Source organism: Salvelinus namaycush, chromosome 29 (genome assembly GCF_016432855.1).
Source record: "Salvelinus namaycush isolate Seneca chromosome 29, SaNama_1.0, whole genome shotgun sequence".
Taxonomy (NCBI): Eukaryota; Metazoa; Chordata; class Actinopteri; order Salmoniformes; family Salmonidae; genus Salvelinus; species Salvelinus namaycush.
Genome location: NC_052335.1, coordinates 7,408,312 through 7,430,942, shown reverse-complemented (window position 1 = coordinate 7,430,942; position 22,631 = coordinate 7,408,312). Strand labels below are relative to the sequence as shown.

The 22,631-nt window shown below is 41.7% G+C and overlaps 1 protein-coding gene across 1 annotated transcript; it reads left to right on the top strand.

Annotated features, from left to right (window-relative positions):
• The first annotated feature begins 515 nt into the window (after nt 1-515).
• On the top strand, nt 516-21,912 carry LOC120023873 (consortin-like). Its single transcript, XM_038967973.1, has 11 exons — nt 516-697; nt 5,264-5,782; nt 8,975-9,072; nt 13,007-13,037; nt 13,761-13,847; nt 13,980-14,094; nt 14,812-14,833; nt 14,953-15,043; nt 15,367-15,638; nt 20,118-20,262; nt 20,441-21,912. Exons 2-11 carry the CDS (start codon nt 5,695-5,697, stop codon nt 20,647-20,649), a joined length of 1,158 nt encoding a protein of 385 aa, XP_038823901.1. The 5' UTR covers nt 516-697; nt 5,264-5,694; the 3' UTR covers nt 20,650-21,912.
• Nucleotides 21,913-22,631: the final 719 nt, after the last annotated feature.

Below are 22,631 nucleotides of genomic sequence, written 5' to 3'. Positions count from 1 at the left end.
AACAGGCTCAGGTGCCTGTGAGAATGGAACATTCATCGACAGGAACAAATACACCTTGAGCTCCAACAACCAGAGTGACATATCTCACTGGGCAAAAACTGGTTTAAAAAACAATAGTCAATGTGATGACTTTGAATCAATGTGGAAAACTGATTGGATTTGAAAAAGTATTCAAAGGGAATTTAGTATTTTTTTCACCCAACTTTTTACCTAAATCCAATGACATGGTGACATGTTTTTGTTGATTTCACGTTGAATTCACGCTAGTTGACAAATATACCAATTATAAATTAAAACTAGGCGTTGAACTGACGTCTGTGCCCAGTGGGATGCAATTAAACGAAATCGAAAAACAATTTTCACCACATGTAAACTGACGTGCCAGCCCTGTAAATTACAGGCCACCTCTGTGTGGAAGTTGAGACATCAACCAGCTGCCAGAAGATGGCCCCCTTGCCTCTGCTATACAATAACATGATATATTTCGCAATGAGTTTTAGACGAAGGCAGAAAATGCCCGGATTAGATCATAAACAACCATGGATCCGCAGGATGGTGACACTCAAGGTTGTATATCAAGTGCATTTTAGAACATCGTGTTCAGAATAAAAGGGATATGGATTGAGCTGGATGACCGTTCAACTGATTGTCAACCACGAACCTTTCTTTTCCTACAGCGGGACAGTATCTTGCATGTGTGAGTATGGATACATCCGCGTGATGATGGGTACCGCCGTTTTTACTTACGGTTACGTCTTCGAATATGATTATGATGACAGAATTTTTGCGTATATAGCTATAGCCTAAATATCGCATGAATGGCTTCTTGATTTCGCTTCGTTTATTCAACAGAGAATGATTAAATAGTTGCTCTTCATTGCGGAATAATAAACATGAAATTGGCGTAAGAAAATGTATTCTGTGAATTGCAAATTGTAGCGCATGTAGCCAGTTTATTACTGTGTAAACTGCGTTGATAATGTGCTACAGTATTCCAATGAATTGAATCAACATGAAATGTTTGTTTGGTTTGGACTCACTTGAGTGCCACTGCCTGGATAGGCTCAGTAGGGAGCATCAGCTGCAGCATAAATTCTTCACTATTGGTTCGCAACATAAGTAAATGCAATGAGATGTAAACGTTTATAAAATAAAAAGACACATGGCCATACGAAAGAGCTCAAAGTATGCTTATAAAACCAAACATACTACTTTATACTAAAAAGGTCAATTATTCTGGTAAGAAATTGTACCTGAACGCGCTTCAGCCCAGTTTGAACAAAAAGGGAATCAGGTGCTCTACAGAAGGAAGTGTCCTGTGATATTTTTTTGGGGAGGTTAATTCTGCTACCAGTGTATAACTATAGTTTATCGGTTACTGGTTGGAGGATGCATACATGGATGATTATTCAAAATCGGTGAATTTTGTCACCTTCAATCTATGTAAGAGTGGCGTGTTACATGAGAGGGTAAAGGCCAGTACTACACATTAGACACGATGCATATGAGTCACACTCCTCTTTCTAGTTCTATATTCTAAACCCCCTCACGTTCACATGACTGTGAACATGGCACCTCTTGACATGTTCCCGAACCCCCACCCTGTGCATTCCATCCATACTCTCTGGTCATTCATTTATGCTTAAATGTAGGCTAGGTCTTATGATGTGGAGATTGTGTTTATTTATTTATTTTTTAAATAAAATCATACAGTACATAAAGTTTTCAAAAATGTTCATCCCCCCAAAAATTGGAATAAGCAAAGGCTTTGATTTTCAAGTTTCAAGTTGTACTTGTCACATGCACAAGCACAGTGAAATGCTTCAAATGATTTCTGGTCAAACAGATGGAAAAGGGGTCTTAGAAAACATCTAGCAAAAAAAGAATGGGTATTCAAAATACACCAAACACAATAATGTTGAAGTAACATTTTATATTTCGTTTTGAAGAAATGATTTGCCTTCTGTAAGTTTAAGAAATATTGCCTAATGTCTTGTCATTCTCTTACCAAAACCACTTTAAGATATTTTTTTATAAGGAGGGAGGATAATGAAAGTTCAAGTAAAGGTGACCTATCAATTACTTATAATGTTTTTGCTGCTAACAATTTGGTTAATGATTAATTTAAGTGATTAAAACGTGTCTTTCTGTTACCAAATCGGTAACAGAATTACCAATAAACCTGTAAGTGAATGACTGCAACTGAATTGCTTAAGATGGGAATTCATAGTAGTCACAAAACATAGTCGGGTCACCTGCTACTGTCTTCCCTTCCACTGTTATGTTCAGCTCAATGTTTTATTTATCTTTCTGTTGTGTGGTGGTCAAAGCAAGAGTATGAAAACATTGACGGTAGTTGAAATTTGGTCAGTCCAAATCTGAACCAATCATAGACATTTGTTTCACAAGTTTGTACAGTAGAGCACAGGACAGTACAGCAAATAAAAGTAGAGTGTGCAAAACATTAGGAACACCTGCTCTTTTCATGACATAGACTGACCAGTTGAATCCAGGTGAAAGCTATGATCCCTTATTGATGTCACTTAAATCCACTCCAATCAAGGGGAGGAGACAGGTTAAAGAAGGATTTTTAAGCCTTGACAGAATTGAGACATGGATTGTGTATGTTTGCCATTCAGAGGTTGAATGGACAAGACAAAAGATTTAAGTGCCTTTGAACGGGGTATGGTAGTAGGTGCCAGGTGCACCGGTTTGAGAGTGTCAAGAACTGCAACGCAGCTCAATATTTAACGCTGAACCGTTTCCCGTGTGTATAAAAAATTGTCCACCACCCAAAGGACATCCATCCATTGGAGTCAACATGGGCCAGCATCCTTGTGGAATGCTTTTCGATACCTTGTAGAATCCATGCCCCTCAATATTAGCAAAGTGTTCCTAATGTTTGGAATACTCAATGTAGGTCAATACAGTACAGTACTGTATAGTTTAGTACAGTACAGTAGAGCACACTAGAATAAAGTACAGTATACATTACTTCATTGTAGTGTACTATTATGCATTTCTGTATAGTACAGAATAGGGACCCATGATGTCATTCTGTTACCATCATTCTACTGGGTGTTAATCCACTTCAATTACTGTCGTTAAATAACCAAAAGAGATTTTTTTCAAACTCAAGGAGTCAAATCATAGCTGACACCCCATTCTTTCTGCAGACATCTTTGAATCATAATTCAGAGTAGATATATAAGAGTTTTTGAAAAAATGTGGTTACATAAAAAAGGGAGGGAGATTTTACCATCATTCTGATACCAAACTTTACTGCACTGTTCTTTGAGCAAATGTGTTTTTGTAAAATATTCTGTGGAAATTGTTAAAAGTAGTCCTTGTGCATAGAGTTGTATGATTTGTTTAACTCTGCAATCAATGGCTTCTGGCCTCATTCTGTTACTGTGGAATTGCCCATAAATTACTGTGGAATTTGGCATATATACAGTGCATTCGGGAAGTATTCAGATCCCTTGACTTTTTCCACATTTTGTTACATTACAATCTTACTCTAAAATGTATTAAATTGTTTCCCCCCCTCATCAATCTACACACAATACACCATAATGACAAAGCAAAAACAGGTTTTTCCTGTAAAACATATTTACATAATATTTAAATATTTACATAATATTGACATATTTACATAAGTATTCAGACCCTTTACTCAGTACTTTATTGAAGCACCTTTGGCAGCGATTACAGCCTCGAGTCTTCTTGGGTATGACGCTACAAGCTTGGCACACCTGTATTTGGGGAGTTTCTCCCATTCTTCTCTGCAGATCCTCTTAAGCTCTGTCAGGTTGGATGGGGAGCGTCACTGCACAGCTATTTTCAGGTCTCTCCAGAGATGTTAGATTGGGTTCAAGTCCGTGCTCTGCCTGGGCCACTCAAGGACATTCAGAGACTTTTCCCGAAGCCATTCCTGCGTTGTCTTGGCTGTGTGTTTAGGGTCGTTGTCCTGTTGGAAGTTGAACCTTCGCCCCAGTCTGAGGTCCTGAGCACTCTGGAGCAGGTTTTCATCAAGGATCTCTCTGTATTTTGCACCATTCATCTTTCCCTTGATACTGACTAGTCTCCCAGTCCCTGCCGCTGAAAAACATCCCCACAGCATGATGCTGCCACCACCATGCTTCACCGTAGGGATGGTGCCAGGTTTCCTCCAGACGTAACGCTTGACATTCAGGCCAAAGAGTTTAATCTTGGCTTCATCAGACTAAAGAATCTTGTTTCTCATGGTCTGAGAGTCCTTTAGGTACCTTTAAGCAAACTCCAAGTGTGCTGTCATATGCCTTTTACTGAGGAGTGGCTTCTGTCTGGCCACTCTACCATAAAAGACTGATTGGTGGAGTGCTGCAGAGATGGTTGTCCTTCTGGAATGTCCTCCCATCTCCACAGAGGAACTCTGAAGCTCTTGGTTCTTGGTCAACTCCCTGACCAAGGCCCTTCTTTCCCGATTGCTCAGTTTGGCCGGGCGGCCAGCTCTAGGAAGGCCACTGTGTTCTTGGGGACCTTCAATGCTGCAGACATTTTTTGGTACCCTTCCTCAGAGCTGTGCCTCGACACAATCCTGTCTCGTGGCTTGTTTTTGCTCTGACATGCACTGACATGCACTGTGGGACCTTTCCAAATTGACCAGAGGTGGACTCTAATCAAGTTGTAGAAACATCTCAAGGATTATCAATGAAAACAGGATGCACCTGAGCTCAATTTTGAGTCTCATAGCAAAGGGGCTGAATACTTCTCAAAAAGCTATTTCCGATTTTCTTTTCTTTTATAAATTTGCAAAAAAATCTAAAAACCTGTTTTCGCTTAATTATTGTGTGTAGATTGATGAGGATTTAAAAAAAAATCAATTTTAGAATAAGGCTGTAACGTAACAAAATGTGGACAAAGGGAAGTGGTCTGAATACTTTCCGAATGCACTGTACATCTCTCTCTCTCTCTCTCTCTCTCTCTCTCTCTCGCTGTGTGCAGCCCCATGTGTTGATGATGTAACATGGCCATTATGGTTTCTAATAGACAAATATGTTATTTTAAGTTTCTCAAAATCAGCCTGGCTGATGTAAGAGCTTCTCTGTGCCTGAAGGCAGGTCCTGGTTGTAACACAAAGAGTTCTCTCTGAAAAGATTAACTCAGCAAAAATAACTAGCATTTCACTCCCACTCTTCTGCACATTCAGTTCCCTCACTAACTCAAAGCTGAGAACGACACGCTGATGCTAACACCATAAAATCTGTTTTAAATCCAACAGGGTATTGAAGAGGAGAGGAAAAAGCTTCTTGGTGACCTGCTACAGGGATTTCGAGGACCAGGGAGAGCCCCAAACAACTCCAAACAAGGAGGCCAGAACACAGGGAGACCATAAAAACAAGGAGATTGAGTTGGAATAATAGACTATATATCTACACTGATGACACAACCTTCTACCTATACTCTTCCAACTCCAACTACAACAAGCTGGAAAACCTAGAACATTGGATCCCACATTTTATTACGCTAAACCTAAAGATTTTTTGAGTTTTCTGTGACCCATCGAGTAGCCTAAACCAAATCCATGTTTCCAGACAGAATCCAGTCCTAGTAAGTGGCAACCCTAAAGCAGCCAGCCACTTCCCTCCTGTGGGCCCGACCCACCTCTTGGGAACCAGTGAGTTGGTGGAGAACAACATTGTGAGGGAGAGGATGGGCAACAAGAGCACCAGCCCCCCCAGAGACCCGGACACTGAGACGACTCAGAGAGAGGAGGCAAACAACACGGAGACTGCCTCAGGTGCCTACAGCACTCATCACACAGTACAGATCCCACACAGTAGTTTAAGTGTACACTAGTGGTGCGCGGGTCAGCTGTTTTTTTCTCGCGCACCTGCCCGCAATTGCTAATAACCCTTTTGCAACCCCCCGACTATATGTGATAAAGTGAAAATATGAGGTCTGCACCCAACCCCAATCCGCAAATATAGAAAATGCGTTAGGTTACAGTCAAAGACAGCATAATTATTTTTTGACAGGGGGTGCATGATTTTTTGTTGTTGCCTGATTTAGATACGTTTCTGCTTATAATTTCCGACATTTTGGTTGGCCATTTTGGTAAGTCAAATTGTCTATAATTAGATACATTGTAGCTTCTCGTATGTCATTATACACTGCTCAAAAAAATAAAGGGAACACTTAAACAACACAATGTAACTCCAAGTCAATCACACTTCTGTGAAATCAAACTGTCCACTTAGGAAGCAACACTGATTGACAATAAATGTCACATGCTGTTGTGTAAATGGAATAGACAAAAGGTGGAAATTATAGGCAATTAGCAAGACACCCCCAAAAAAGGAGTGATTCTGCAGGTGGTGACCACAGACCACTTCTCAGTTCCTATGCTTCCTGGTTGATGTTTTGGTCACTTTTGAATGCTGGCGGTGCTCTCACTCTAGTGGTAGCATGAGACGGAGTCTACAACCCACACAAGTGGCTCAGGTAGTGCAGTTCATCCAGGATGGCACATCAATGCGAGCTGTGGCAAAAAGGTTTGCTGTGTCTGTCAGCGTAGTGTCCAGAGCATGGAGGCGCTACCAGGAGACAGGCCAGTACATCAGGAGACGTGGAGGAGGCCGTAGGAGGGCAACAACCCAGCAGCAGGACCGCTACCTCCGCCTTTGTGCAAGGAGGTGCACTGCCAGAGCCCTGCAAAATGACCTCCAGCAGGCCACAAATGTGCATGTGTCAGCATATGGTCTCACAAGGGGTCTGAGGATCTCATCTCGGTACCTATTGGCAGTCAGGCTACCTCTGACGAGCACATGGAGGGCTGTGCGGCCCCACAAAGAAATGCCACCCCACACCATGACTGACCCATCGCCAAACCGGTCATGCTGGAGGATGTTGCAGGCAGCAGAACGTTCTCCACGGCGTTTCCAGACTCTGTCACGTCTGTCACATGTGCTCAGTGTGAACCTGCTTTCATCTGTGAAGAGCACAGGGCGCCAGTGGCGAATTTGCCAATCTTGGTGTTCTCTGGCAAATGCCAAACGTCCTGCACGGTGTTGGGCTGTAAGCACAACCCCCACCTGTGGACGTCGGGCCCTCATACCACCCTCATGGAGTCTGTTTCTGACCGTTTGAGCAGACACATGCACATTTGTGGCCTGCTGGAGGTCATTTTGCAGGGCGCTGGCAGTGCACCTCCTTGCACAAAGGCGGAGGTAGCGGTCCTGCTGCTGGGTTGTTGCCCTCCTACGGCCTCCTCCACGTCTCCTGATGTACTGGCCTGTCTCCTGGTAGCGCCTCCATGCTCTGGACACTACGCTGACAGACACAGCAAACCTTTTTGCCACAGCTCGCATTGATGTGCCATCCTGGATGAACTGCACTACCTGAGCCACTTGTGTGGGTTGTAGACTCCGTCTCATGCTACCACTAGAGTGAGAGCACCGCCAGCATTCAAAAGTGACCAAAACATCAGCCAGGAAGCATAGGAACTGAGAAGTGGTCTGTGGTCACCACCTGCAGAATCACTCCTTTTTGGGGGGTGTCTTGCTAATTGCCTATAATTTCCACCTTTTGTCTATTCCATTTGCACAACAGCATGTGAAATTTATTGTCAATCAGTGTTGCTTCCTAAGTGGACAGTTTGATTTCACAGAAGTGTGATTGACTTGGAGTTACATTGTGTTGTTTAAGTGTTCCCTTTATTTTTTTGAGCAGTGTATGTTGCCCTAAAATACTAAATATACCCTTGCTCAACTTTTAGGGACTGGGGAGAAAAAACAATAACGCAAAAAAAACGAATGGGAAAGATTTCCTGTCCCAAATGTCCAAATGACATCAGTTTGACCTGTTGTAAGCAAAAAGAAAGCTATGAAAACGACCCAACATGGTTCTGATAAAAATTTCAGTTCTGAAAAGATTTCAGTTCGGCTTCGATGCATATTATATGATATGTGGTTGAAATATTATCAGCTTTTATGATGCTTTTATAATGAAGACAGAACCTTTATATGGTATCTAACTGAGCATTGCATTTTCTCAAGATGCAGAAGTAAATAAATCATATTTCTCCACTCCTGTTCCTAAATCCAGATTTTGCCAACATTTGGTGTATACTTTTACTGCAAGAAATGCATACTTCTGCAGGATTTATTTGGAAGGCTATATGAGAGGTTATAGACCTACAGTCAGTGTCCAGATACCAGTTTCCATTTAACCCATCTAAACAGTTGGCTACAGTTTCCTTGACATGCCTATTTGAAGTCCCGTTCTGTGACTGTCGAATTTGTAAAGCGTCTCGCAATCAACACACACAACATAGCGGGCACTGCTATCATTCTCTTTTGCCACTTCACCAAATATTTTCCAAACATTGCTTTTATGGCCCTTCCTTCTCTTTCTTTTCAACTATCATTTCGCAGCTTTTGTCTTGTTGAATTAAACTTCGACAATGTCCTTTTTTGCCTCGGTGGATTGACGTTAACTTTTTCTGCCGCTCTCAAAATAATTATTTGGCGATTGGTTGTGTAAACTATTTGGCGCGTAGGCTACAGTTAAGCCCTAAAGTTTAGGCTTTTACACTAATACCAGATAGCCTAAAATAACGAAAGAAAACCCTCAGTGTAGTCTATAGATATAAATTGCACAATAATTATACATTTATGGATTTTTTAAAGGTATTGTTTCTCTTTATTCAACCTGCAGGCCACCCACCCGCCCTTCAGCTACACAAGATTTAATGACCCTAAACCCGCTATCCGCGGGGACTGCGGGTTACGAGTCAACCCGTGTATCACTAGTGTACATTATACATATTTACTGTGGGGTAGATTTGCATATGTCACCTACCTCAAGCTGTTTCAAAAGACAAGCACTCTCTATGGCTGCCATGACAAAACCTTAAGAGTAGCCTTAAAATGTCAAATCAAACATGCCTATTCATCAACTGTCTATTACACTTGACATTGTGTGTTTTCAGGAAGTGGCCCCCCAGGCCCCAGCCCTGACCTGCTAGCCTCACTACAGTCTTTGGGAGAACACAGTGACCACACACTGCTGCCACAGTCTCTACACCAGGTGTGTGTTTTCACCTTCACCAGCACAAATCCTCTGTGGTTTGGTCCTGTGGGTTGTACTGTGTTTTGCACAGTAAATCTCATCCTCATCTGTCACATGTGTTTTGCCACTGAAACATCTTGCTTTTCCCTTGTGTCTTCTTTTCATTTGTACGGAGAGTAAATCAAGCTTTAAGATGTAACCATGATTACAATGATCATGTACTGTACTCTATACACTTGTTATAATCCTATTCAGTAAGAACACTTGCTTTGGCCCTCAATGTACTGTAATAGCCTTGCAGTTGTTGTTTTATCTTTGCCAGTTCTGGTCATCATGGAACAAAGAGCCAGCTATGATTTACACGCCTCAAGAAAAAGACAGGCCCCACTGATACACTGAGGTTGCGTCCCAAATGGCCCGCCTGTTGCGTCCCAAATGGCACCTTACGTCCCAAATGGCACTATACGTCCCAAATGGCACCCTATTCCCTACATATTGCACTACTTTTGGGCCCTGGTCAACAGTAGTGCTCTAAATAGGCAGGGAATTGGTTGCCATTTGGGACGGGCCTGATACACTGATACAGAAGAAAGGGTTGCTCTGTGATCAAACTGGTACAATCAGTGGAGCATTGGCAGAATAACTGGCCAAGAAGTACGCTAAGAGATTGCATTTCAGTTATGTGGACAAAATAGATGCCCATACATGGAGAATTAGAGCTGTACAAAAAAAATCCTGGTAAACAGGCACAGAGAGTTGAGACAGGGAAAGGAAGAGTTGTCTGACACAGTTGTTTGAGTTCTGTTGTGCGTCACGGTAGAAGTGAATCTGAGGTAAAACAGCTTGTTATTCGCCACATTACATCTGAGTCCCATCTTTTGTCATAGCTCTATCCTTCCAGACTACTATTTCATTAATGAATTAAATAATCCATTCATTTATTCTATACATGGACAGGGGAGTGAAGTTCAAAATTAAGAATACACAGTCATGTTTGCACATACTGGACTTTCTAAATGTACAGTAGCCCTTATCCAGCTATCCAGTTAGCTAAACACTCATTCAAACAACTCAGTGAGAAGCAGGGTGCCGTTTCGGGAGTTTACTTGAATCAGTGTGAAACTGCAACAAACACAAAAGTACATGTTTTCAGTCACAGTAGTATAGAGCACAGAATGTCTTACACAATAACTGCACTAAATGTACAAAATAAGGAATAAGTCAAATATAAAGTTACTAGAATGCAACTGTATGCTTGATATTGCTAAGCTAGGTGTCCCTTTCGAGAAATAGTACTGAAGCTAATTCAAAGTAGCTAACAGCTAACTCAATTCTTAACCTTTTACAGAAACATGAAATTATATGTGATAAACATGTATCTTGTGCTAATAAACAATGTACTTACAGACATTGTGTCTTACAAAGCTTCTACAAAGGATGTTGAAGGATTGTAACTACTCTGTCACACTTGCACATTTTACACATTGCTTCACTTCTGAAACTGCTTCCTGTCACATGACACAAACAGGTAAATTCTACACTGCTGCACTTAAACTGCCGCTAGGGGATGCTAAACAACTAACAGGTCCTTAACAGTGCATATAAACATAAAAAAGCTCAGGGTAATACGCTAATCTAAGCTATAACATTTTACATTTATGTTTTAGTCATTTAGCAGACACTCTTATCCAGAGTGACTTACAGCAGTGAGTGCATACATTTTCATACTTTTTAATAGTGGTCCCCCGTGGGAATCTAACCCAAAACCCTGGCGTTGCAAGCACCATGCTTTACCAACTGAGCCACAAGGGACCACGTATACGTTATTGCATGTGACTTTATGCCTTAAAGGTCATTGTCCAAGGTCAAATATTTATCCTGGTATGTCTGTCTGTATAATCTCTGCTGCCAATGACTGGAACGAACTACAAAAATCTCTGAAACTGGGAACACTTATCTCCCTCACTAGCTTTAAGCACCAGCTGTCAGAGCAGCTCGCAGATTACAGCACCTGTACATAGCCCATCTATAATTTAGCCCAAACAACTACCTCTTCCCCTACTGTATTTATTTATTTATTTTGCTCCTTTGCATCCCATTATTTATATTTCTACTTTGCACATTCTTCCACTGCAAATCTACCATTCCAGTGTTTTACTTGCTATATTGTATTTACTTCGCCACCATGGCCTTTTTTGCCTTTACCTCCCTTATCTCACCTCTTGCTCACATTGTATATAGACTTATTTTTCTACTGTATTATTGACTGTATGTTTGTTTTACTCCATGTGTAACTCTGTTGTTGTATGTGTCGAACTGCTTTGCTTTATCTTGGCCAGATTGCAATTGTAAATGAGAACTTGTTCTCAACTTGCCTACCTGGTTAAATAAAGGTGAAATATAAATAAATACATAAATAATGTGATCTTAGGCATTGATATACAGTATCTGTGCTCTCTCTCTCTCTTGGATTTAAAACTGAGAACATCTGCTTGTGAAACGATTTAATTAATGGAAATGTAATAGCGATGGTATTGCATTATCTCAGCACTTTAAAACATACCTTACATAACTCAAACCCTTTGTTCATATATGTCCTCTAGAGCAGGGATGGACAACTGGCAGTGGCCCCCCTTTCATAGGCCCACAAATCAATTTCCCCCCAAAAATTGGAACTCAGTCAGGGTATCAACTTACTGTTGCAGGTTAAAATAGTAGAATACACCAGGTGACATTTAAAAATGTGGTTGTGCATCAGCAGTTTTTCTCTTGTTATGTCAGTCACTCAATTATCCCATGTCAGCTAAAATGTTTTAGCTGGCTAGAAAGACTGGTAAGTTAATCTAAACTTGTAGTAATCATGGTCGAATTACCGACCGGGGGGCCCCCATTGATTTTGTTAGTCACTCTCACTCAGATATAATATAAAAAAACAGCAAACATTTTCTCCGCACCTTATGGCAAAATGTGTAGAATTGCAGGAAATGTACTTTAAAACCAAAACATTTTCTCTATGCTCCATGGCAAAATGAGCAGAACTGCATGAAATGTGTTATAAAATGGTAAGATCTTCTCTCCGCCCCATGGCAACATTTGTAGAATTGAAGCAAACTAGCTTTGAAAGTACAACCTTTTCTCTACGCCCCATGGCAAAATGTGTGGAATTGCAGGAAAAAAATGTTACTTATTATTTTCTCACCGCTGTCAAGAGGGGGGGGGGGGGGGGCGCTAAAATGTTTTGCCCACAACAAAATGACACTTAGGGACCTCAAAAGGCTAGGGCCAGCTCTGACTGCATGGGGGTGTGGATGGGTATGGTGGGTACGCAGACCCGCGAGCCACTGCAGCCTTGTTTTTTTGGGCACCGACCCCAATCAAAGTTGCCCATCCCTCTCTAGAGTGACTTCATATAGTCTTTCAGAGCAACATGAAAGTGGTCTAAGGTTATCTCATGGCATGTTTCATCCTTGAAGTTAAAACTTGAGTCATATTCAAGTTCATCAAGTGACTTGGCTTAGATACAATATGTGTTGGAAGTCGCACTGTTTAGTGTCGGTAGACATTAATAGCTGTTAGGATCAGTTCATTACCAAGCAGGAGGATATCTAGTCTGACAGATCAGTTGGACAGCTGAAGCTGAAGGATGTAGAAGGCTTTATTGGTTTCTCTTAGTTATAAACTGAATTGTCGTGGGGGTAAACATTTTCCTTCCATGCAATAGCCAACAGTAAAATAATTGTTTTCTTTAGGATATAACCTTTAAATTACGGGGGTAAACCGTTAAATTACATTAATTACTTTAAATGAATCTTTCAAGTTTATTTATTTCCAGGTAGGTTAAATAGAGGACCTGACATTCTGTACTGAAGTCTGATTCTGAGTAAGTGAGCTAAGTGACAGAATAAGGTCAGTGTGTAATGATTTTTTTCTCACTCTTTCTCTTTCTTAACAGATAGCGGAGGCCTACTCCCTGGTAGAGGAATGTATCCTTGCCGTTACTTATTGCCAATATTTATTTCCACTCCGTCAGAGCTGAACAGCAGTTAAGCAGCAGTGTTTTTATTTTGATGCTTCAGGGACTTTGGTGACAGTGATTTAGGATGACACTCTTACAATTGTTAATTTGAAAAAGGAAAGGGACATGATACTTCTGCAGTGGTGGGGTAAGTGTTTCCATGTGTGCTGGGCAGAACGGAATATTCACTTTTAGTTTTTTAATTTCTATAGGCGGGTTACAATTTCGTTACTATTTGGCTTGTTCTGTTGGTTCATGGGTTGATTTCCCTGCAGGATTTCCCTTGATTTTGGTAAATACTGGGTGTGGAAGTTGGGGGTTGTTGATGAGGGAAATATGTTCTACTGAAAGTAATCCAATTAATTCCCATTGAGATAAGAATCTCTTACACAAGAGGTTTTGCCTAAGAAAGTAATGATTTGGACACACACACACACACAGTCAACTGCAGGAGAACATACCCTGGAATAGCTTTAAAATTCCAAGATTTATTTATAGCGTCATACATTTTCTGAATTCTTGATTTTCGCACACAAGCACCAGCTCACCAGCTCAACATCAGATGCTGTATATATTTGTCTGACGTTTGTTAATATGATCCTATCTTTTGAATCCCAGAGTTGACAGCTTCAGGGATAGGTGTTATGGGCTCTTGTAGTGTCCTCTTTCCTTAACTGCTGATGGTTATAAGATCAGTGGGCAGTGCAGTTCCTGCAGCTGGAGAGGCTATATCATGAGCGCCTCCTGTCCAACCTCGCCGCCCTGCAGGAAGACTGGGGTACTGCACTCTTCTCTACACAACTGCTCTGTCACTACCGTAGACTCACATGAACACGACTGACAAAATATAACTCTGTTATTCTTTGAATTCCACTCTGTGTGTGTGTGTGTGTGTTCTGTGTGCTTCCAGAGAGCCAGTGGAGAAAGCGTAACAGAGCAGCGGAGAGCACCTCACCAGGTGAAACCAACAGCATTGGACAGGAACACATAGAAATACTGCGCCAGATCTGCAGGACGCACCAGAGGTGAGATGGATACTGGTGGACCATAACATGGGTGCAGATCTAGCACAATTTTATACTATAACTATAACTGAGACTACATGCACAAAACATTGACTTGGACAATAACTTGTAGCGGTACTGCTTGCTGCAGTAGAAGGGAAAGCAAAGCATGTCTAGATAGTTTAGTTTGTCACATTCTGTCACCACCCACAATATTACCGCTCCAGAGGGGGATCAGTAAACACGGTCTTCATTTAAATGCACATTTTCATTCGTGAATGGTTTATTAGCTAGAGTCATTTGGTTGATATGTCAGATTATACCCTATGTTTGAACTTTGAACATATCATCCCACGCTAGTGGTTCTTGTCTAGACATGAACCACCCCTTAATTAAATAACACTCCTTTGATTTTCAAGTATTTCTCTTTACTTACTCTACTAAGCTATAGACTCAGATACGTTTTCATGCAAGTCACAGAACCCCACCCATGCCTCTTGGTATGTTAGTAGCTCGTGGCGGTTTGATGGAGATTGATTCAGCTGGATACCAGATGCTCAGTCACTGTAGTGGCCTCCGGTCATTCTAGCTTTCCATTTATTCAATCAAATGGCTTCAAAACAACAGCTCACCCAGTCAGACCTCTTCTCTCTCTCTCTCTCTCTCTCTCTCTCTATTTATTGCTGTCGCTCTCTCTCCCTCTCTCGGGCTCTCTTTCTCTCGCTCTCTCCGTAATAGGCCAATGCTTGGTGCGGAAAAGGTAAGAAAATGCACTACACACCATCCTTTTGATGACGTTTCTTAGTCCATACTTTAAGAGAAGATTAGTGTGTTTGTGACATGAGCGACATTTATGACAAAGCTGGTTTTTATTTCTAGAGCATGGCAGACACAGTGCTGAAAGACAACCGCAACACCAAGGAGCAATGTGAGAGGAATGAGAGAGAATCACCATCCCACCATGGAAAAGGTCAACACAAAACCCACCATCAGATGAATCCCTAAATCAATATTATAGAATGGCCACTTAGCCTAGAGATGTGTATAGGAAGGAGATGATATCATCCTCTTTGTTCACTGGAAAGCCGCAGAGTGTAGTTCGGGTTCTAATCAATAAGGGCTCATAATATGGAATCTGATACCAGATGATGCTCCCATACTGTCTCAGCTATAAGTGTGTGTGTGTGTGTCTGTGTCAGTATCTATAATAGGTGCTTATGGGTTCTATATGCTGAAGCCAGGTGATTAGTAGTAGGCCTAGTATTGTAAGCAACACTTCTCTTGTCTCTGCAGTCAGAGGCAGCAACCCTGTAAGACAGGGTGAGGAGGATTTTGAGCAGACCACGCCAACAGGAGCTGACTCTGCCATGGCTGAGGAGGAGGGAGGAGTGGTGGAGAGAGGAGTGGAGGAGGGAGGAGTGGACGAGATGGAGGCGGAAGGGCAGGTGGATGAAGAGGAGGTGTTTGAGGAGAGTCCAGAAGAGGAGGTGCAGGTGGTGGAGTGGCCAGCGGGGGTTCCCCAAGCCTCAGCCAAAGACCTGGTTAAACTCTCTCATGTGGAGGAGGTGAGAATACACTGTGACTGAGGCTTAAATAGCCTCATGTTTATCTCTCTCTTCTCTCTGTCTTTTTTGTCTCTTTACCTTTCTCTCTATCTATCTCTTCTTGTATGTCTAGATCTCTCTATTGCTGTCTCTCCCTCTGTCTTGTTTGGTAGAGGACACACATTTTGGAATGAGATAGCCTTGGACAGGCTCAAGGGAGCACAGAAATGTCTTGGCAAAGGAGCTGGGTCTGTAACTAGTAAATTGTCTGTGTGCTTGATACTTAATTCCATGTGCTGAGCCACACTGCGGATGTGGCCATGGGTGGAAGGTTTGAGGACAGGACACAGAGGCTATGATGTCACTAAAGAGCCACAACAGATTTTAGAACAAGTAGTTCACATACAAATCCTGAAAAATAGGTCAGACATGGTTCAGACAATGACGTTTAGGAGGGCTTTGTTGAGCATGCCTGGCTAGTATTTGAACCCAGTTTTGTCTAGCAGTGACTTCTGAAACCACACAAGTCAGACTAGACACTAGAGACAACCTAATATGATATACTAGCACTCTTGGGTTGACAATAGATCTGTTGCCTGAGGCATTATCCTGTGTTGTTATTGATCTCCGCATATTGACCCCATATAACTGACCTACCTATATATTATAGACGTGGATAACACTGTCAGTGTTATAAATGACCTAATTTACGTGCAATAGTGTATGACTCCGCTGAGCTGTACATCATTGCAGTTTGTTGTGCAAACATACACTTGTTTCACCTCTATACATTCTAAGGGTGACTAAAATTGCTCCATATTGCCTATACGGTGCATTATTTTGGGGGCGATGGCCCCCACAATAGTATATGCACTGGTTGAAGCTCAATGTTAAATTCAAATCTCCCTACCTTCATATCTAAGCCAATATGACACAATGTCAATGAAAATTCGCAAATGAACTTGATTGGAGGTACACAACACATTCGCCTCTCATAATGATCCGTCCAGCCGTTTTGGACTGAATACCTTTGTAGGTGCAACAGTTTTTATTAAATAGATAATTTAGCGCCCTCACGTGCACATTTCCGTCCATTAAGAACCAACTATGTGCTACCTTTGTGTAGCATTTCTGACAATGCTAACATCTTTTCATCCGAATCTCAAAGTTCTAGAACCCGGACCAAAGCACTTGGGTTGCGCAGCAACAGTGCTAGTAGCTAGCTAACACCAGTTGGATGAGAGGCAAGCTACAAGCAAAGGAAGCTATATTTTGCTTTGGAAGGTTTTTCACATGGCTGAAGTCATCTGTGTAAACTGTTGGTCTTGACACTTGTGTGAAATAAGCACGAATAAGATAGCGAACATCATTGACTGCATAATTACCAGTTAGCTAGCCAACTAAAGTTTGCCAGTAACGCTAGCTAGCTACAAGCCAACAAGGCTGTAACTGTAATATTAGCTGTATGGACGGATCATGCATTCAATGTATATTGTCAGCGACTCAGTATTGACAATAAACAGTGCATTCGGAAAGTATTCAGTCCCCTTGAAATTTTCCACATTTTGTTACGTTACAGCCTTATTCTAAAATGGATCTACACACAATACCCCATAATGATAAAGAAAAAACAGGTTTTTAGAAATATTTGCAAATATAATTTTTTTAAACACTGGAGATTATGACATTTGCATAAGTATTCAGACTCAGTATTTTGTTGAAGCACCTTTGGCAGCTATTACAGCCTCGAGTCGTATTGGGTATGACGCTACAAGCTTGGCACACCTGTATTTGGGGAGTTTCTCCCATTCTTCTCTGCAGATCCTTCTCAAGCTCTGTCAGGTTGGATGGGGAGTGTCGCTGTACAGCTATTTTCAGGTCTCTACAGAGATGTTCGATCGGGTTCAAGTCCGTGCTCTGGCTGGGCCACTCGAGGACATTCAGAGACTTGTACCGAAGCCATTCCTGCGTTGTCTTGGCTGTGTGCTCAGGGTTGTTGTACTATTGGAAGGTAAACCTTCGCCCCAGTCTGAGGTCCCGAGTGCTCTGGAGCAGGTTTTCATCAAGAATCTCTCTGTACTTTGCTCCGTTCGTCTTTCCCTCAATCCTGACTAGTCTCCCAGTCCCTACCGTTGAAAGAACATCCCCACAGCATGATGCTGCCACCACCATGCTGCACATTAGGGATGGTGCCAGGTTTCCACCAGACGTGACGCTTGGCATTCAGGCCAAAGAGTTCAATATTGGTTTCATCAGACCAGAGAATCTTGTTTCTCATGGTCTGAGAGTCATTTATGTGCCCTTTGGCAAACTCCAAGCGGGCTGTCTTGTGCCTTTTACTGAGGAGTGGCCTTGACACTTGACACTTTGACCCCATGGCTTGGTTTTTGCTCTGACATGCACTGTCAACTGTGGGACCTTATATAGACAGGTGTGTGCCTTTCCAAATCATCATGGAAACAGGATGCACCTGAGCTCAATTTCGAGGCTCATAGCAAAGGGTCTGAATACTTATGTAAATAAGGTATTTAAAAAAATATTTTTTTTAGACATGAGAAAAGAAAATATATATTTTCGCTTTGTCGTTATGGGGTATTGTTTGTAGACTGATGATGAAAAAGGTGTATTTAATCCATTTTAGAGTAAGGCTGTAACGTAACAAAATGTGGATAAAGTCGTCAAGGAGTCTGAATACTTTCCGAATGCACTGTAGCTATCCCACATTCTTCCACAAACAATGCACAGCTAGCTAGCTAAGTAAAGTTAATAGTCAACACCAAACTTTGGGAAACTGCCACGCTGCTAATGGATAATACATGCAATGGGCATTGCTCATTTAACATTAACGTTAGCTAACGTTACTCCATACACTCTAGTCATTCTGTGTTGCTTAGCAATGTAGCTATGTAACGTTACAGCCTTTACCTTATGCATTGATTCAGTACGCTCCCTCTGTCAATACAATTTTCTTGTCATTATATCCAAATTTGCACACATCAACTGTTTTAGACCATTTTTTTAACCAAGCAAAAATAAATAAATGTTCAATCATTACTGAGTGAATGAACAACAACAAAAGCTTCCTTTCATCACCAGACTGTCTATTAAAATAGTGTCAAGATAATGTGTCATGACAGGGTTCGTAGCGTAAGCGTTAATGTCACCACCATGGAATCTGAAGGGTTTCCACTAGTTACCACAGCAACAAAGTCAAAATCTTTTCCGTAAAATAAATGTTAAAATGTTCTAACTAATTTTCATTGGGAAGGCAGATAAAGTATTTTTTATCAAAAGCAATCCCTTTTGCTTGAGAACACAATCCTAGTAATTACTACCCTCTGGAGGTTTGATTAATCTCGCCTGGGCGTGCCAATGTAGGCGTGTTTTGCATTGGCTGAAAGTTGATTGCATTCGATTTGGAACCAGGCTGCCTGCTGGACGTGAGCCAAGTGCCCTGTTCAAAGCCCACGGCGAAGTTGGCTCAAAACAAAAGTGACCTATTTAAGCATGTGTAGTAATTACCAGGATTCTGTGTTTTCCCATGCAAAAGGGATTGCTTTTGTTAAAAACGCTTTATCTGCCTTCCCAATGAAAACTAGTTAGAAATTCAAACATTTATTTTATGGAAAAGAGATGTATGTTTCTGGACGATGCACCATGCTGCCTTGTTGACAAAATGACAGAGCAGGGCGATTTACTGTTCGATTTGAGAAGGGCAAGCCTCCCTCCACGCTTTCGGGGGCACAACGCAGCCTCTTCTTCTGTGGGGTTTATCCGCGGATGGCATCCAACGTTATGATGCATTACCGCCACCTACTGTACTGGAGCGGTCCCACCTGTGTACCAGAGTCCTAGCTTAAAAATGTACCAATAGAAGTATAAAGAGAGGTTCCTGCAGTTACAGGAATGCCCACATGCAGGAACAACCCGAATTGTGGGCCGCAATTGCACCCTTCTCCGTCCTGCTACTACGGAGAAGAGTACAGTGGAGACTGGAGAGACCAACTCTCAAGGAATACACCATTGCCCTCATCCTTCAGATGTGCTCCACCCCTATGGTACATCCCAAGGACACACTGCTTAATGTTCCCTGAAATGTGTATGCCAGCTGGTTGACGGAGCGCCGAGCCCCACTATGCACTTGTTTATCTTCTGGTTCCACTGGAACATCCAGCTCCTCCGCTATTTTAGAAGTTTTGAATCCTAAGCAACCTGCGTACACATAGTTTGAAGTACAATAGACCAACATAGCTACTGTAGTAGGTCAAAGCTGGGTGCTGGAAAACCTTGGTAGAGCGTGGATGGACTAGGCATGGTGGTGCTCTTGTGAATTTCCTTTATTTTTTGGCTTCAGAACGATGCTTACTTCTGACTTAAAACATCGTTTTTTGTTTTTAATTACACAAGGCTCTGGTCAAAAGTAGTGTACTGTATAGAGACAGAAATGTTTAAGCCATTCACTGCACACTGTTTCTAATTCTCACTTATCCACCCCTGCAGAGCTCCTCACCAGATGGCCTGGTGTCCATTCTGAAAAGGAGGAGGGCGTCGTTAGATGGCCTGCCCCCAGAGGGTCCCGATGCAGCCAAACAGAACTCCAAACGCAAGGTGCGCTTCAGCGAGCCAGAGGATGGCATGGAACCAGGTATGGATCAGCCTGATAACCACCTCTCTCTCTCTGTCTCTCTCACTCACACACACACACACACACATGCACACACATTCGCATACACTCTATACATAAGTTATTATACTGTGTCTTCAATAAAGACACAATAAGATAGTAGTAACATATTAATAAGTATGTTTTTTTATCTGTGCAGACGAGGTGGGTGGAGACTCTTGTTTGATCCTGCTGTTGTTGTGCTTAGTAACCGTGGTGATCAGTCTGGGCGGGACTGCTCTGTACTGCACCCTAGTGGACACCTACAGTAGTATCTGCACCGACTTCTCTCACAACGTGGACTTTTACGTGGTCCAAGTACACCACTTCCTGGACGGGCTCAGACACTGGCTGTCCATACGCTCATAGTCAGCACGGTCTACTGGAGCAGTAAGGACATACAGTCAGTCGCCTGCTGCAGCAGTATATGGACTTATACAGAAGCCCACCTACTGCTACAGTCTAGCGACTCTTATGAAACCCTAGGAGGAAGACCAGCAAAAATATACTGTAAGACTGGTAACACTACTGGTTGGAGAGAATGCTTTAGGTGAAGTCAGACACTGGCTCCCCATACTGTCCAAGCCAGGGAAAAGATTCAGTAAGAGGGTATTATATACTGTATGAACTGCTCTGAGACTGAGACAAGAGGGAGCACTTGACTCTAGTCCCAGTATGAATTAGAGAAAGTCATTGAAGTTCTGGGATAGGGTCTGAAATAGAGAGTGAATGGGCTTGTGAGCATTGATCTAACAGGAGGCACAGGTGCAGACATTTTGAACTACTGACATTTCATATGCAGACCAAACTGTTTCCGGAACACTGCCTCCTCTTGTTTTTGACCAGAAGTTTTTAACCTCAAGATGGACACAGCACAAAAGAGCTCCCAAAAACATGCAAAGGAACAAAACATAGCATTGTAAAGTATATTCTAGTTGGATTTTTTATAAAAATATATGTTTATCTGAATTTGTAAAGATGTTTATCTGAAAAACGCATACAATTCAGATAAACAGTAAAGATGTTTATCTGAATTTGAAAGCCTCATGGTAAAATTTGGGGTACAGTATGCCAATAAAGAAACTGACATTTTGGGGATTGAAAGGACACATTTTTTATTATCAACGTTTCTGTGTTTTTCATGACAAGTCTTCTCGACTCCTTGACTTGTCAAATGTAGCCTACATGTTGTACATTTTACAGCAGTTTTTTGTACATGTAGACATGGGTTCAGAATTGCTCTTACATTCCTCTGAAGGTACGCAAGGTTGTTGACCACTGCAAATGAAAGTCATTTGGGAAGAATGGCTCTCTGGAATTGGCACATTGTTAAGTCATTTGTTGAAAACAGAGGAATATCAATACAAATATGCATGAAAGATACTGTATGTATGGCTCTTGGTATGACAATATGAACAAAGTTTAATGTTCATACAGCAATGCATTTAAATGTAGTCATGATATTCAGTACTGCACTGGTTACTCAGATATTTCAGGCACTTATGTTAACTTTTTTGTGTTGGTCAATATTGTTATGTACTGTAACCATACATTTGTCTTTTATTCTATAAGTCTATTTTAATGTATTCAATACAAATCCATTTCCTTGCTTTGGTGAATAAACTTTGTTTGCTTTTATCTACTGTATGTCCAGGCTGGTCTCATAGACTAGACGTAACATAGTAAACAAAAATCCGGGACACTCAAATGAGTATAATATGTTACGTTCAGTATGGCTACTTAAGACATACGTTTACTGAAGGTCAAAACGAAAGTGGAGGGTGGGCAACTCAAATGTCTAGCAACACAGGGAAGGTAACTCAAACATCTAGCAACCCAACGGTTGCATGTTCGAATCTCATCACGGATAACTTTAGCAACTTTGCAACTACTTACTACTTTTTTGCACACCCAGTAGATTTCCAGGACCAGAGTTGGAGATCCCTGTTCTAAACCTAGTGCTTGGTTCTGTGAATGTGTTTGAAGGAAATCAGACAGAAAGTCACAGTTTGGCAGTGGAATGTCCCTAATGACATACTTCTTATTCTATGGGCATGATCTTCTATCCATTGTCTGACATTGGCGTCTGGTAAAAGTAATATTTCCACCCATATGCTCTCCAAGAGTGCTATTCAATCTGTATCACTGAAGCGTTACAGATTTGCGTGATAGAAATGCAAAGGTAATTTCATATTGAAGCGACATCTGCAGCGTTTACCTGAATGCAGTCTCAGCTAATGCGGGAACATAGCGCCCCACAGTGGAGATGTCATAACACCCATAAAACCTAGCGGTCAAATGGGGAGATGGTTCCAATTGTTTTTCCACCATTAATTCTTCCAATAGGGAAT